Source organism: Podarcis gaigeae, assembly GCF_964106915.1.
Source record: "Podarcis gaigeae genome assembly, chromosome: 15".
Taxonomy (NCBI): domain Eukaryota; kingdom Metazoa; phylum Chordata; class Lepidosauria; order Squamata; family Lacertidae; genus Podarcis; species Podarcis gaigeae.
Window position 1 is genome coordinate 37,325,828 of NC_139692.1, and position 17,464 is coordinate 37,343,291.

The 17,464-nt window shown below is 46.5% G+C and overlaps 1 protein-coding gene across 1 annotated transcript in view; it reads right to left on the bottom strand.

Moving 5' to 3' along the window:
- Positions 1–12,085: 12,085 nt before the first annotated feature.
- KSR1 (kinase suppressor of ras 1) overlaps positions 12,086–17,464 on the bottom strand; it is a 106,029-nt gene continuing 100,650 nt past the window's right edge. The window contains 3 exon segments of the mRNA XM_083714451.1: positions 12,086–12,491; positions 15,865–15,998; positions 16,930–17,065. Of these exon segments, the coding sequence (XP_083570577.1) occupies positions 12,413–12,491; positions 15,865–15,998; positions 16,930–17,065 (349 nt within the window). The 3' untranslated portion in view covers positions 12,086–12,412.

Genomic DNA, 17,464 nt, shown 5'->3' on the forward strand with positions numbered 1-17,464 from the left:
ACTGAGCCAGCAAGATGCTAAGGTGGCCGCCCGGCTCCGCCCCCCAGCACGCCTGGGACTGGGCAACCTGGGGGGGGTGCCGGGCAGATCTTTGCATCCTGGCGCCGCATATGCTTAAGACAGCCCTGTTCATGGAGATCAAGGCCCAGTCTTTGGCTTTCTTTTGCAATGCTCATCACTTTGCTGTGGTCTGAGGCTAGCTGCTGGTTAGACAGGGTTGGGGGTCACCCATAGTTGGATTGACTCAAGCATTTTGGGGTGTTTGCCTTTTCCATAGCAAAGCTTTTTGGGGGTTTGCCATTGTCACAGCTTTCTGGAACCACTGGGTAGAAGCTGAACCCTACAATTGTATGAAACTGTGCAAACTGTAACCAACCCTGGTCACATCTGTACTGTGGATTTAAAGCAGTCTCATACCACTTTTATCAGCCATGGCTCCCCCCCAAAGCATGCTGGGAATTGATTAAGGGGGCTGAGAGTTGTTAGGAGACCTCCTCTTCCCCCTCACAGAGCTACAACCCGCAGGTTAATTTAATAGTCAATCACTCTTCCCAGAGAACTCTGGGTGTTGTAGCTCTGTGTGGGGGATAGAAGTCTTTCAACATCCCTCAGCGCCCTTAACAAACTACAGTTCCCAGGATTCTCGGGGAGGGGAGCAATGACAGTGCTTGAACCCATTTCCTGCCTCGTGAGTGTGATCCTTGCTTCCCCACTCCCTTCGTCAGGGAGTGTTGGACTAGGATAGAGGAGCTCAGCGCTTCAGATCCCCTGCACAGCCACCACACGAGGATGACCTTGGCCCAGTCATGTTCTCTCAGCCTAGTCTACCTCATAGGGTTGTTCTGAGAATGAAGTGCACCTCTGCAGGAGCAGGATTCTGTCAGAACAAATGGCAAAAGTGCTAAATAAAATCCAAGCACATCAGGGATTGGGGGTGGGAGCTTCCTGGATCAGGCCAGCAGCCCACCTCACCTGCAGTGGTCAACCAGGAAGCCCTGCCCTGGGATAACTGGTGTGAAGAAACTGGTCCCTATCTGCATAGGGGACAGGAACACCCCCCCCCCAAAAAAAAATTCCCTGCAGCAAGAAAAAGAATCCAGTGCTATGAACTGTTGATGCAACCTTTAATTGACAGCAACAGAACGCAGGTTACTTGTGTGTGTGTGCTTGCTAGTTAATTAGTGGTGCTGTTTTAATTTATAAGGGAAATAAACCATTGTTCCTGTTCAGCCGACTCTTGTGTACTTGCTAAGCTGGCTCTCCTGAGATATTTGATGCAATGAACCGGCAGGACTGAGGAGCCCAAGGTCACATCCACGCCAAGGAAGGTTAAAGGAGGCATCCAGTATACCTGAAGGAGCGTCTCCACCTCCATCGTTCTGCCCGGACGCTGAGGTCCAGCGCCAAGGGCCTTCTGGCGATTCCCTCACTGCAAGAAGCCAAGTTACAGGGAACCAGGCAGAGGGCCTTCTCGGTAGTGGCACCTGCCCTGTGAAACGCCCTCCCACCAGATGTCAAAGAGAAGAACAACTACCAGACTTTTAGAAGACATCTGAAGGCAGCCCTGTCTAGGGAAGCTTTTAATGTTTGATGTATTATGGTATTTTAATATTTTTTGGGAAGCCACCTAGAGTGGCTGGGGAAGCCAAACCAGATGGGCGGGGAATAAATTATTATTATTATTATTATTATTATTATTATTATTATTATTATTATTATTTCTTCACCAGTTCCTTAGCTACAGCAGAGCAAAACTGGTGAAGCTGATCAGTGATGCTGTTTAGGACTGTACACACACTATACATTTAAAGAGTTAACTACGAACCCCAGTTTGATGCATCCATTACTCAGTTGGAGGGGTGGTGTAAAATACCTGACATATAAACGTGTATTTTAATTTGCTGTGTGAAGTGTGAGGCATGCTTTTGGCATCAGCCTGCGCTTTTGGCATGCTCCAGAGTCAAGAGGACATTGGCCCTACCAGGTCATGCCACTGGGCATGCTCCATGCACAAGACTCCACCCACAATATTCACAGCCCCTCCCACTCACAGAGCGGGATCCCCTCCCTTACAAAAGGCCAATGGTAAAAGACAACGGATAATACAATAATATTATTGATACATCACAAATATACGTCACAAAGTAGGGATGCCTGGCATGTAGAAACATGAGCCCATCAGCCAGCGCTGTCAATAACCCCAGATCCCAACACCTTTTAACTACACTCTTCCCCAAAGAATAAAGGTATTTTACACATCCCCTAGCTGCAAGGATTTCCTGCGCTTCTCCTTTGAAAGTTTCAGGATTCAATCCACCATCCCGGTGGATTTCTGTCTGGAGTATATGCTGTCCTTGATCGCTTCCTGCCTCCTATTGTGAGGCTGAGTTCACACGTTAATGGAGGGGCAAGGAGTACATGACCTTATGCTGAAGGGATTATGGAGGCAGGGGGAGCCCTGGACCCCCCTCTTCCAGAGGAGTCATTAGCCATTGGAGCCAAGGAAATCGGCCAAACCGTTGAATTTTGGTCATTATGTGTGAAGTTTCTACAGTTTTCTATATCGCATAGTCCAGTGGTGTCCAAACCTTTTTCAAAGAGGGCCAGATTTGATGAAATGAAGGGCCATGAGGGCCGACCAAAGTTGTTATGCTTTTTTAAGGACTGAAGTTTTTGAGCTTTTTTCAGGGTTGAAGTTGTTGAGCCTTTTTTAGGATTGAAGTTGTTCAGGCTTTTTTAGGATTTTACCCCAGGAAATAAACTGCCACAGGGGCCAGTTTAAACCGACCGGCGGGCTGGATTAAGCCCCTGAATTGGACTTCGGACATGTCTGGCACAGTCAGAGGAAACTGTATAATACAGTGGTACCTCGGGTTAAGTACTTAATTCGTTCCGGAGGTCCGTTCTTAACCTGAAACTGTTCTTAGCCTGAAGCACCACTTTAGCTAATGGGGCCTCTTGCTGCTGCCGCACCACCGGAGCACAATTTCTGTTCTCATCCTGAAGCAAAGTTCTTAACCCGAGGTACTATTTCTGGGTTAGCAGTGTCTGTAACCTGAAGCATATGTAACCCGAGGTACCACTGTACCTGGTATCTGCTTTTTGCTGCAGTTTTATAGACTGCTTTTCTCAGCTTCTTTGCTGTTATGCATGTATGGTGCTTATGTAAACGGTCGTTGTCCTGGCCTTAGATTGAGGCTGTGGTGGGGACTTGGGATTTTTGGGGACTCGTTTAACTGCCCCGTCCTCCAGCCCTGGTTTTAATATTTCCAAGGGCAGGGGATATTTGATAGCAGAGCACATTCCCCCACCCGAAGGACAGCCCCACGTGCCTTTTTCTGAAAGCGTATGATGGCTCCAATTTGAGGCCTAGGGTTGTGCAGCCTTAACCTGTGCTTTTGGGGGTTGGTGGTGGATGTGATCTGGCACGCTGGCGTATTATTTGTCTAGCTGGCTTCTTACAATAAACACCACGTACTTTTTGGAGGAAAAGGTGGGATATAAATGAAATAAATGAGCTCTTCAGCTTACCTGCTTAAGAAAGCTGGAGCGGCCAGCCAGATGGAGACGTCAACTGCCATCTTGGCATCCAGAGATCTCCTCGTAGTTGTGGTTGGTGAATGCGCCCGGCAAATTTCTAATGTTGCCCAGGACTCTACCACCACCACCTGCTGCTTGGCTAAACCAGGCCTGTACATGTTAGGAGTGAAACCCAAGCTAACACTTGTCCAGGATGATTTCTCTAATAGCTTCCCAGGAGAAACTGGGAGTTTGGTGGCTCAGGGAGAGATATTGACAGGCAAAAATGGACTAGGTGTGCCACTGAGGAGCAGCCACCAGATGGCACCAGCAGCTCACAAAAAGCACAAGTTGGCACTTTATTAACCCTGGTGTTGCTTTCACAGGGGAAAGGCAAATCTGTCAATTTGAGGTTCTCATTTTTGCCAATTTGAAATTCAGTTGTCTGCATATCTGCAGCAATCTATCACACCCATTAGGCTTTCAGTGCGAATTTCGGCCAATAAAGCAAGATGAGCGCCACAACGCCAGAGTCGGCTATGACTGGACCTAATGGTCAGGGGTCCCTTTACCTTTACCTTTTAAGTTACAATCACCAGACCCTTATATATAGTGAGAGGGTGGGGAGGGATATTACTCAGAAGGGTGGTGGGAATGGGTGATTGGCTGATAGGTGTGGTAGACCTATTGACAACTGTTAACGACTGCAATTGGTCTTACAGGAAAAAGCAAGGGATGTGATGGCCCAAAATAGCTTTATCATGCATAATGAGATAAGAATCCAATGTCTCTATTCAGACCAGGTCTCTCCATGGTTTTAAGTTTGGTAATAGGTTGTAATTCAGCAACTTCTCTTTCCAGTCTATTTCTGAAATTCTTTTGTAATATGACAACTACTTTGAGATCGTGTATAGAATGTCCTGGGAGATTGAAGTGTTCTCCTACTGGTTTCTCTGACATGTCAGTTTTCAGCCAATGTCAATATGACTGACCAAGCGTCCCCACATCCTTTCAAGCAAGCGTCTGAGGTACCCGGTATTATGTATGTCATTCGAGCAGGCGAGAGATGCAGTAATTTCAGTGATGCTTCTCTTAGCTGGGCTCCCCATGGGGTTTTCGTGGCTGTGAGGGTGCCAAATTCAGTTTCAATTAACACCTTGTGTATGATAGATACCAAACCCTTAGAGAAAGTGGAAACATTAGCTATTATCTGTTCCAGAGCAGACAATTTTCTATCACCTTGAGAACTAACAAATGGTGTTAACAAGAAAAAATAGAACTGATTAAAATAAAACCAGGACCAATTTAAACCAGAAATCTTGCCCATAAGCTGTAAGGTAAAGGTAAAGGTACCCCTGCCCGTACGGGCCAGTCTTGACAGACTCTGGGGTTGTGCGCCCATCTCACTCAAGAGGCCAGGGGCCAGCGCTGTCCGGAGACACTTCCGGGTCACGTGGCCAGCGTGACATCGCTGCTCTGGCGAGCCAGAGCCGCACACGGAAACGCCGTTTACCTTCCCGCTGGTAAGCGGTCCCTATTTATCTACTTGCACCCGGAGGTGCTTTCGAACTGCTAGGTTGGCAGGCGCTGGGACCGAGCAGCGGGAGCGCACCCCGCCGCAGGGATTCGAACCGCCGACCTTTCGATCGGCAAGTCCTAGGCGCTGAGGCTTTAACCCACAGCGCCACCTGCGTCCCCTAACGCCCATAAGCTGATCTTTCCGTAAAGCCCAGTGCTTAAGGTGGCAGAATTCACCATGAAGTTGTTACAGTAAGTCTCTGGGTGATTTGGGGCAGCCCTGAACAGATGCTGGTTTTATAACACTTGCATTCACCGCCTGTGGTGCAAAAAACTACAGCAAGTTGTCTCCCTAGCTGGTTTGGGGGTTAACCCTGGTTCTGATGCAGGTCAAATAAATGCATCTCCAATCCCCGTTCTCTTAGATTCAGGCAGATGGCTAGGGCAGTGAATTGAATGAATGAATGAATGAATCTTTATTTGCGTCAGCTGTCGGTCATAGCAATAAAACAACAATATGAAATACAAAGAACAGAAATAAAAAGTCAATTATATAAAATACATTTTAGGTTTTTGAATCAATAGTCAAATAGTGGATCTTATTCTGATTGCCCAAGCTAAAAACCTTGCAACCTTTGCTGTCACCTGCTCATCTTGATCTGCCAAGAGAAAGGGCACTGTGGCAGTGGTTGGGCGACCTGGAATGGACAATAAAAGAGGGGTGATAATCTCCTTCCTCAAGTCTTTTTATAAAGAGTGCAAGCCAGAAGGGCATGCGCCACCTATTCGGGACTGCCACCTCCACAGGGACATAAGCGTTTTTTGTGTGGAATCTGTTGGAATCGTCCCTCAAGTAAAGCCGAGGGCAATACATTCAATCTTGCAAGAGTAAAAGTGCGTCTATATTTTAGAATTGCTAAGTTATGCAGATAGGGTGCCAGAGAGTCGAAATGGGAAGGTGGAAAATAGTCATACTTTGTTCACTTAGATTCAGGCAGATGGCTAGGGCAGCATGGAAGGGCACAGACAAGTGTATGTTTGTGCAATGGTAGAGGCATGACCAATTGCGGCTAAGAGCTAGGTGAAATCATAGATCTAAAAAAAAAAGTGTAGACGCGCACACACTGGACAGCTTTTGTTTTGACTTGAAATGATCATTTTGGGCTTCTCCAAAGTGCATAAAGGCAAGAAGCGGGTGGGGGAGCACCGGCCTGCAATAGCACTCACCTCAGAGATGCCAGAACTGAACTCTGGCTGAAAAAACCACACTGCTTAGGCCTGCATGCTCCCAACCCACCTGGTCAAGAGTCTCCCACGCTTCCCAGAATGGGTGATACTGAATAGGGACCAGCAGTGAAATTGGTGCTGGAAGTTTTTCACATCTGCTGCACCACACCTTCAATGTGTTAAGCAGGAAAGGACTTTTCAACCCCCATGAGCAATCTTGGAGAAATAGGTAAAGAGAGCCATGCCCTTGATTCTGGGTTGTCCAACTCTATATCACGAATCCACTTTACAAAAGGTCAGCTCAGCCTATCAAAGGCTTTGTAGACATCCAGCAAGGCTACTGCTCGAAGATGCATTTATTTTTGCTAAATTGTGTAACAAAGAGCTTTCCAAACTTAGGCTAATTGGGCAGTAAGGTAAAGGTAAAGGGACCCCTGACCATTAAGTCCAGTCGTGGCCGACTCTGGGATTGCGGCGCTCATCTCGCTTTATTGGCTGAGGGAGCTGGCGTACAGCTTCCGGGTCATGTGGCCAGCATGACTAAGCCGCTTCTGGAGAACCAGAGCAGCACACGGAAACACCGTTTACCTTCCCACCAGAGCGGTACTTATTTATCTACTTGCACTTTGACGTGCTTTTGAACTGCTAGGTTGGCAGGAGCAGGGACCGAGCAACGGGAGCTCACCCCGTCACGGGGATTCGAACCACAGACCTTCTGATTGGCAAGTCCTAGGCTCTGTGGTTTAACCCACAGCGCCACATTACACTAAATCAGGTTTCCCCATTTTGGGGAGCACTGTTATTCCCATCTAGGATTTCATTAAATAGTGCCATTAAGTGTGTACATAACACATTGCTAAATTGTTTGTGGAACACCCTGTAAGCCAGTCAATGCCCAGTGCCTTAGAGCCTTTTAGATTTTTAATGGCTCTTTGCACCTCTTCCAGCTCAATGGGTTTATTTAGAATCTGTTTATGAGCCTCATAAAAGTTGTGGTAAGTGGTTTATTTGAATAGGCATTAATTGCACCAGGGAGAGAGGGGGGGTTGAAATGTACAAAGTTGAATACATATAAAATGCACTTCTTTTCTTTGACCTGTAAGTGCCCATTGTGTCCTTGAGAAGCAGCACTCTTCTGTTATTGACTCTGCTTGATACGGTTTGCCAGCAGTTTGGAGTTTTTATTTAAAAGCAGCAAAACTTTAAATGCCAGTTTTCCTTGCACAAGGCTTGATGAGTCACTGCAGGGTGTTCTTTTTACAGCTCACAAGAGTTTCCAGTGAACCACTGGAATGGCTCTGAAAGTGATGGAAGAGTGTTTTCCCTATCCTGCTGGATCACTAAGCCATGGGTAGGCAAACTAAGGCCCAGGGGCTGGATCCGGCCCAATTGCCTTCTCAATCCAGCCCGCGGACAGTCTGGGAATCAGCGTGTTTTTACATGAGTAGAATGTGTCCTTTTTATTTAAAATGCATCTCTGGGTTATTTGTGGGGCATAGGAGTTCATTCTTTCTTTCTTTTTCAAAATATAGTCCGGCCCCCCACAAGGTCTGAGGGACAGTGGACCAGCCCCCTGCTGAAAAAGTTTGCTGACCCCTGCTCTAAGCAATCATGATCCCAAGAAAGCTCAGTGGACAGGGAAGAGGAGTCCAACAACATTGGAGGGGGCATAAAAAATGGGCTGTTTGACAGTGAAACAGGTCACCTTGGAAAGTAGTGAGACCTCGTTACAGGATTTTAAGCAAAGCCCAAGTAGCCACCAAAAAGAGATGCTGCAGTAGCAGATTTGAGGCTGTTCAAGATGACCCTTGAGGACATTTCTTTTTTATTTTCAAAACCAGAATAGATAACAGGCGGACAATATTTTTTAAAAAAACAGCACACACATACACAACCACACAACTTCAGGTGTTTCATCCAGAGCAAAGTTTTATTCACGTAAAAGAACTCTAAAATATCCAGAATTTCATTAGCATAGAATGTACTTCTTTTCTTTCTTTCTCTCTCTCTCTTTTTAAACAGTTGCACAGACTAAACTCAGAGCTCTCTGTTAATACTAACCATTTCTTTTAAAATTAAATTAATAGCCATTCTGGAAGACCAAACTCAAGTTGATAGAAAATATATTTATATATTTATATATATATTTATAATATATTTACTGTACAAAGTTTACAATACATTTGAAAAGGGGGAGAGAAAAAAACCCCAAACACACATCCATTTTCACCAATATTACAGACTTCATTTTACATACACCGTCAAAGTTGCGGTTGAGGAGGGGGGACCCTTAATGTGCAGCTGCGATTCACCAAAACGAAAAAGAAAAAAAGATACGGCCTCACAGTGCTAATTCACTCGCTTACAATCACCACAAAAAGGAAAACCCACAAATAATTAGGAACGAACTGGGGCAGAGATCCCTTCCTCCCACCCCCATCCAATGCTCCTGCGGCAATGATGTACAATGCAATTCTTTCTGTTTCCTCTTAAAAGTAAGTCTCATCAAATTCAACTGGGCTTACTCTAGGTAAGTGGGTAAATTACAGCCACAGCTGAAAGGACTCCATTCATTCCCTGCCACCCCCCTGCCTTCCGCCTGGGTTTAGTGGAGTGACTCTGGATTTACAGCAAGGTAAACAGTGTCGGGTCATGCCTCTCACTCGCCCTGCTTCGCTCCCCAAGGATTTCGGCCTGGCTCCAACGTATCCTTGAACATTGACAATGCAACGTGCTTGTCTGAATGGAGGACAGAAAGGGGTGTGTCAGCATGCTGAAATTAGCCTACTGTGCAATCATTGGTTTGCCCACGTTTGCCTCTGGCCCCGTCCACTGCTGGCATGTGGCCCTCAGAAAGTTGCAAAGGAGGAAGTGTGGCCCTCAGTCTGAAAACGATCACACGTTTTAAAGCTTAAATAGCTGTAGGGGAAAGGATTAGGCCAGATTTATGGAGAACAGAGCTACGAATGACTATAAAGACAGTCTCTCTTTCTCTCTCGAGGGATGGCTGATCTTTGGGCAATCAGATGTTGCTGAACTCCAGACTGAAATCATCTCAACTGGCCAAGTTGGCTGGAGCAAATAGGAGCTGAGGTCCAGCGACACCTGCAAGGCCACACCTTAGTCACCCCTAGTTAGGCAAGTACATTCCCAGATGCTGGGAATAAAGAGAGATATTCCCATCATGCTCTTGGGCACTCAGGGCGATGTTTGATGCATGCTGAATTGCTACCTCTTCCTTTGCAGTTTTATTAATTTCAGGTGTGCCAAAGTGAGAATGATCCTAACTGAGAATGCAATGCTGGGAGGGGGTTTACAGTTCCCCAGAGCAACAGGAATTAAAATAATTTAGTAAGAATCCTTAGGGTAAGACGTCCTGTTGGTGGCAAGTGTTTGAACCCCAGGCAAGTTGAAACCAACTCTTTTTCCCTGCAAGCATGAGTGGATCTCTCTTCATTAGAAAAGGCAACCAAAGGAGTGCACTGTATTATAATCCAAGGACCTGGATCCTTGTACTGATAAAGCAGCCAAAATTGGGCCCGTCAGTTGCACTGTGGATATTATGTGGCTTACATGAAACAACTTGCACTTTTCACCAGAACTGCAGCTTTCAGTGTTTGACCTGCGCCTGGGCCACATGTCTGTACCACGTCCGTCTGTTGTGGTGGTTGAATGCGCATGCACACCACACACACAAAAATCCCTGCTCATAAAAAAACTGAACACGGCAAGGTTAGAACTCTTTCCCCCTGAAATGCTAACTTTCTATGTGCAGAGAATGTGTACAGAGCAACATTAAAGGATGTGAGGGATGGGAACTGTAGCTGTGTGAGGGGAAAATGGGTCTCCTATCAACTCTCAGCACCCTAAACCAACTACAGTTCCCAGGATTCTTTGGGGGAAGCCACAACTGCGTAAATGTATTGGGCAGGTGTGGCCTTTTCACTGCATCGCAATAACCAGAAACACCTCTTCTCTCTCCGCGCCCCCCCTCAAAAAAAGGTACTTCTCTAAAGTACTTTCAGTGTGAAGGTAGCACATTTAAGCTCCCTTCCAATAAGATGTTCTCCCTTCAGTCTGTCTTCTTTAAAAAGACAAAAACTGTTCTATCCCACAGAAATAGGCTTCCGTCTCCAATACTTGGGAGTGTGGTCAATGGTTCAGGATGAACCCCAAACAAGTTATCACCACACAGAAAAAGCCTCAAAAGAGCTTTCCCCCCTTCTTCAGAGTCTTCTAAGAAAATGGCAGGACTGGTGGACCACCAAGACAAACAACTGCCTTGTGAGATTTCTTTACCTTGCCACAAAGGACCTATTGGACAGTGCTTGTGCCACCAACCCGAAGACTAACCCACTACCATACCTTGGCCTACATATTTTGGAAATTGCTCTTAATAATAATAATAAAGGCTGAGCACTTATTGGAGCCATTAGTGAGGATTCTTCTTGGGTAGACCCTGCTTTTTTGGAAGAGGGCAACAGCAGCATTAATAAATTACCACTTTTAAGTCCTCAAAAACTTTTGAGATTTCCCTCAGCAGACAGACATAACTCAGTCCTGTTCCCCACAGAGTCTCCAGCAACTCTCTTTATCCTTCCTCATCTGGGATCCTTTGGAAGGAGTGGAATGAGAAACTGTGTCTCATTTACACCAGGTGTACACAGGCCCTCCAGGTTGTGCTGGACTACAACTCCCATCACTGCTGTCTGTTGGGCTTCTGATGGGAGCTGTAAGTTCAGAAACATCTGGAGTACTGAGGGCTCCCCATATCCAGCTTCCACAAAGCATCAGAGGATCACTGGAACAAGTACCCTCTCTCCGCCCCCCACAAAAAAAATCTGACCATAACCCCCTTGTACACACCAGAAACCCCCCCAAAAAACATGGAGTTCCACAGAATGACCAGCTCTGCCTCAAAGGGTTAGAAATAGTGGTTATTGGGGAGACACAAGTAGCTGTTCAGAAAGTGACAGCTCCCTCCAGAAAAAAGTCCTATTCAGTTCCCTTCTAGTGTCTCCAGCTCTTTAGATACCGCCTACATACCTCCAAAAAACCCCAAACCTTCCCCCAAAACCATGAGGTAGGAAGCTTGCTGTAAAAAATGATCACCTACTACCCTCTATGCCAGGGGAGCAGAGGGAGGGGACACGACTCTTGTCCAGCAGGCCAGATTCAAAAGCACCTACCCCTTCATGGGGCAGTTTTTATAGGTCCACCCACCTGCCAATGACCCGATGCCATTATATTTCTGAAGAATCCACGCCTACTGAAAAGCAAACAGGGTTCGACGCTGCATTTAAACAGTGTTGAATGCAATAAACATTTCACACTTGAAGATCTCCCCAGAAATATATAGACTCTATTCCACTCTGCTTCAGCAGCCTCTAAGCTTATTTTTTAAAACAAAAACAATGGGATTTAAACCACTTCCAAACACAAATTTAACACAAATTTAAACCACTTCCAAACTCTGCCTCTGCTATCATTCTCAAATCAGGCTAGGAAAGTGTATTTCTCAAAAGGGAATATGGGATTTCCTTCCGCACACCTTCACAAAAGCAACGGTTCCTAGCATTCTCTGGGAGCAAGCTGAGGCGGCTGAACCAGTTCCAAACCAGTTCACACTTTGCATGTTTACATGCCCCAAGGGTGTGTGGGCAAACTTCATTTTGAACAGACTGAACATTTCCACAGGGCGAAACAGAAACCCTTCACTGCTTCACAGATGAAACCAAGATTCATAGTCATGTTGTTTTTAACAGTGCCAGTTGAACATTTAGGGAGAGGGGAAATGGGTTGCTGTTTCTTAAGATTAAAAAACCTTTTATCACATTTATTATTAACCATGAAAAATATAATTCACACAAGGGGAAGACAACAACAGTCCATCAGAATGTAAACATTTTTAAAGTAAAGAAGATGCTGACTCGAGATGTCAGAAGCAAAAGTAACGAAAGTCAAAATGAAATCTCACTGGGGGCCTGGGAGGGGAGCGCATCACCCCATGGCCCTTCAATTATTTGCGAAACTTTGCAGAGGACTCCGATGATCCACTTCCAGGTGTGTGAGTGACACAGATATATATATATATATATATATTTTCCAGGGGGTGGAAATGAAGAGAGAACCATGAACACACAACAAGCTATATCTTTTGATTACTGGATTCCAAATCTCCCAAGGCAAATCGCTCGAACCGGATGGCAACTTTGCTACTGTTAATGCTGGAGAGGAAGGTGGAGGGTAAAGGGAGGGTGGGAAAAAAGGGAAATTAAGCAGTTTCACTTTGAGACCTTGTACAAAAACAACATGTGCTGCTGATGAGTTAATTGGTTTCATATACTAACACAAGAGCAAAACACCGAAGTGGTCTGGGAGGAAAACAGCAGAAACTGTACAACTTAAGGAAACTTCTTGGGGAGAAGTTTTTTTTGGGGGGGGCACCTCACCTATGACATTCTGCTGATATGGAAATATTTCTCATTGGAGAGGGGCGTGACCTATTTTACAGACAAACACGCAGCGTCACTTGCAAATTGTTTCTCTTGCTGCGCCATGTTGATCAGGAGCACCAAGTTTCTGACCCAGCCTGTGAGCAGGAAAAGTAACATACTTTGGGGCTGGCTCAAGACGCATTGCCTCCCTGAATTGCTCCCCCTCCACACTAGTTCACTTGGACACAAACCCGAAGGAAGTTCTCCTGCCCTCCAGATGTTGCTGCCCTCTCGTCTCCCATCACTGCAGCTAGCTCAGGATAAGGGGGGGCGGTGTAGTTCAGCAACATCTTAGGGTCTGCTAGTTCCCTACCCAGGTCCAATGAAAATCTGTAAAGCACTGAAGATTGGACAAGATCCCCCACCCTACTTGTCCCTTTCGGACCACCCTCCCTGAGGAGGAAAGCAGAAAGTTCACTGGCTCTGCTACTACAAAGCTGGGGGCCATACTCTCCTGTCTAGAAAAGGACTAGCAGGGGAATTTCCTCTGCCAAATCATAGAACTGCAGAGCTGGAAGGGACTCAAGAGTCATCTAGTCCAACAATGCAGGAATCTCAGCGAAAGCATCCATGACAGATGGCCATGCAACCTCTGCTTGAAAACCTCCAAGGAAGGAGAGTCCACAGCCTCCTGAGGCAGGAAGTCAACTGAACCAGGCTCACTTCCACATCCAAGGAGATAAGTTCAGCCATGGTCTCCTGAGAAGGAGAACTCACTCTAAAGGGGTTTGGGCAGGGGGGCTGGAGAGCAAGGATGTGTAGATGTCAAAACAAGGCTGAGATTCAGTTTGCCTATTGTTTCCCAAAGTGCAAATTAGGTAGCTTTGCTTGCAAGTGAAAATGGAATCAAATTTCAAAGTGGATCACCGGCTTTTTTGCCCCTGAGCTCATCTCTGGGAGGGAAAAATGTCACGGGTGAGATGCCCCTCTGAATTTTCTCTTAAGTCAGATTTCCCACTGCTACACCTTGAAGGGACAAGCGGAAGCAGAAACACAAGCAAAAGCAAATGGGATTAGATATTTTTTTAAAATGAACTAGGAGCTACTGCACTGACATTAATTTAGTCAGTTAAGTTGGTCATAGTTAAAAACTGCCCGCAGAAGATTAACCAGGCAGCGGATTTTTTTAAAAAATTTAAGTCCTTATTTATTTTAAATTATTTTTAATACAAATAACTTGTTAAAAACTGCCTTCTCTCAGAAAAGCCAGAAAGGCAGGAGACAGATTGAAATGATAAATAACCAGGAAGAAAAACAGAAGAAAAACAGTTACAGGGTTCAAGACGGCTAGCTTTGCATGAATTTACACAGATTTAACCGATTAAACAATTAACGGATTGAAAACTCTCTTGTTTTTAACCCATCTTTCGTGGGGAGGGAGGGGGGAATATGCACATCAAGAATTATCCCAACTGAAGCTGTAACTTAACAGACTTGAGAGCAGTTTTCCCATCGGCTGCTGCTGGCCAGACCCCAAAATGCACAGATGGATTTATTAATTTCCTTAAAGCCCCTCGCACCCCACCAAAAAAGGAGAAGCACGAAACACTGCTTGGTTGGTCTGGGTGTTTGCTTACAAACTTGCTTGAGATGCTGGTTGGTAAAAGTTCAGAGAAATAACCGCTGGGGACCAGTCTATAGAGGAAGGAGAAGAAGGCTGGGACAGGAAGAGGCAAGGTGACAAGTGCTGCAGCCGCTGAAAACGCTTCGGAAGAAGGGTTAATCTGGACCAGGTGTTAGTAGAACGCCACAGTTCTTGCAGACAGGAATGGTTATTTCAGTTACAGCAGCCCACACCAAGAGAAGAGGCGGGGAAAAGGAATTCGTAGAAGCAGCAGGGGCATCCAAGGATTAAAAACCGGCAGCATGTGTGGTTTTTGTGTGTGTGCTTGCGTGCACACATTTAGAGCAGTTGTCCAAGTTGCTGAGTGGGTTAGGAGACAAGGAAGCATGCAAGGCAGAACCCAACTATTGCATCAGTAGCTACATCCTACAAGGAGGTGAAAGGCAAAGGGAGAAAGACAAGAGAAGGAGCGTTAGTTCACCGTTAAAAACTCAGCCATACAGCAGAGCTAGCTTTGAAGGGCTCTGCGGTACAGGATCTGCTTCGCACCCGGGTAGGGCTGGGAATGTCCCCTGCGTGAGACCCTCGAGAGCTGCCAGCCAGTGCAGAAAACGCTGAGCAAGATGGACTCAGGCTCTGACTCAGTATAAGCCGGCTTCCTGTGATCCCAGCACACAGCAGAATGATGCTTGTATCTTTAAGCAGAGATTGGAACAGAGCGTTTACTGTCGGGAGCCTTAATTCTTTCCCCCCATTTCTCTGTAGATAGTCTGGTTGGGGGCAAGGGAGGTGTAGCTGTTTGAAAGCAAGACCTTTGTGCCTAGGCGTGTGCTGAATTACCACACGCGTATATGCCCCTCTGAACCCACAAGTGAATTCAGGAGGGGCAGCTGGTAACCTAACAAGAAGTCTATCTTGCAGAAGTAGCAAGAGGTTAGGACTCAGGGGAGCTTAGCCATTCTCCTTGGCAGTGGGCAGGACTCTGGCTGTGTACACACCATTGATTTAAAGCAAGTAACTTCTCCCAAAGAATCCTGGGAGCTGTCGTTTGCCCCTCACAGAACTATGATTCCCAGCACCCTTAACAAACTACAGTTCCCAGAATTATTTGTGGGAAGTTGTGCACTTTACATTTATGTTACGTGCGCATCCGTGCCAAGGGTGATCAGCTCAAACACAGTAAATCACGGCTTGCAGAGGGAGCCAAAATGGCACCCTCTAAAAAAGCTGGTCTACATTTCCCATCAGCCCCAGCCAGCAGGGGCAAAGGCCAGATGTGATGGGAATTGGAGTTCAACCATTATTGGAGGCCGCCTTGTTAGCGCGCCCTGCAAACCATGGTTTACCATGTACAACTTTGTGACGCACCGGTGGGCACACTAAAGACACATGGGCCTGCAGTGTTAGTGTGTTAAATGCAGATATGCATGAACCTACAGAAGCTTTCACCCCGTTGCAAATATTGAGTCCCCAACCGGCATAATCAACTGCGATTTCCAAAAGCAGCTTAGAGGCAAGCGGACACAGGGCAATACGTACTCGGCTGATTTCCAGAAATGTCCCGGATGAGAGAGCCTCCGGTTGAGTTTTGGCAGTTTTTCAAGCATTTCCATCAAGAGAGTGAAGCTGGGACGCTCACTGACGTCGAAAGACCAACACGCAGAGAGAATTTCCTAAAAAGACAGCATTGCATTTTTAACAGGCAGCTGTGTTACTGACTTCAGCTTGAAAGGGCATTTGGCAAAGCTAGGCATGATTTTGAAAAGCAGCTTTCATGGGTTGTTATAACAAGGAAGGTGCAAGGAGTTTTAAGCTTCAATCCTGGCTCCAGAGTTACAGAAGCAATTGAGTTTCCCTTCAACGAGCTACGATTTCCCAGAGTGGTTTGATTCCCCAGAGTGGTTTAACAATCCAGCCACCTTCCCAGGGAACTCTGGGAACTGTGACCGGAATGGGAGTCTCCTAGCAACTCTCAGCACACTTAACTACAGCTCCCAGGATCCTTTGGGGTTGCTTTCATGGGTTGTTGTGATAGGGAAGGACATTTTAACTACCACCTCGGCTTCTGGAGCAACCAGTTTGTGGGTGCCTGGGTTGTTCCCAGCTACTTTAGGCTTGGTCCTGCACAGGGATGCAGTCAGAAGACAGGTGTGTAGCAGGTGTGGGAAACCTATAGGCCTCCAGTTGTTTGGGAAGGACCATAGCTTAGTGATAGAGCACCCAGGTTCAATCCTGCCTGAAACTCTGGAGAGCCAATGAATTATAGCCACAGTAGACAATATCAACTCAGATGGGCCAATAGTCTGACTTGGTATAAGGCAGTTTCCTGTGTTGTTGAACTACAACTCCCATCATCCCACACCACCGGACCAAGACATTTTGGGGACTGAAGCAAAGGACAAGATGGTGCTTCTCCCACAATGGAGACTGGATAGCATCCTCCAGCACATGGCGGGCTAGCTAAGGAGGCACGAGGCAGGCCTGCCCTCTGAACACAGCACCGCTATCCCCCTTTCCAGCATCTGAGATCCTGTCACTCTGCCTAACGCTTGGGCCGGCCCCGGGCAGTTGATGTACTAAGCACAGAATCCCCTGCCCACTTACTCCAACTTCTTTCCCCAAGTTGCTTGTGGAGAGGACCTGCTTCATGCCTTCGCCACTCCCAATCTGCCAGATCAATGCCTCGGCTGGCTGGCTCTTAAAGGGCCACTCTCTGGCTTGGAGCTCATACCACACGGTCCTGAGAGGCAAAGAGAGGTTTTGAAAAGTTAAAACAGGAAACCTATCAATGTACATCTCTGCCTTTCCTCCAAGCATTAGTCCCCAAAATCTTACAGCATTCTCACTTAAACTGAAAAGTTACTAAGAACTGAAAATTGAGAGTCAAAAGTCTATCACTGTCAGGGCCCAACGACAGACACTTCACCAAGAACACTACAGGACCGCCTCTCCTGGTATGTCCCACGGAGCAACTTACAATCTTCAAACAAAAACATCTTGGAGGTCCCAGGCCACAGAGAGGTTAGGCTGGCCTCAACTAGAGCCAGGGCTTTTTCAGCTGTGGCTCCAATCTGGTGGAACGCTCTGTCACAAGAGACTAGGGCCTTGTGGGACTTGACATCTTTCTGCAGGGCCTGCA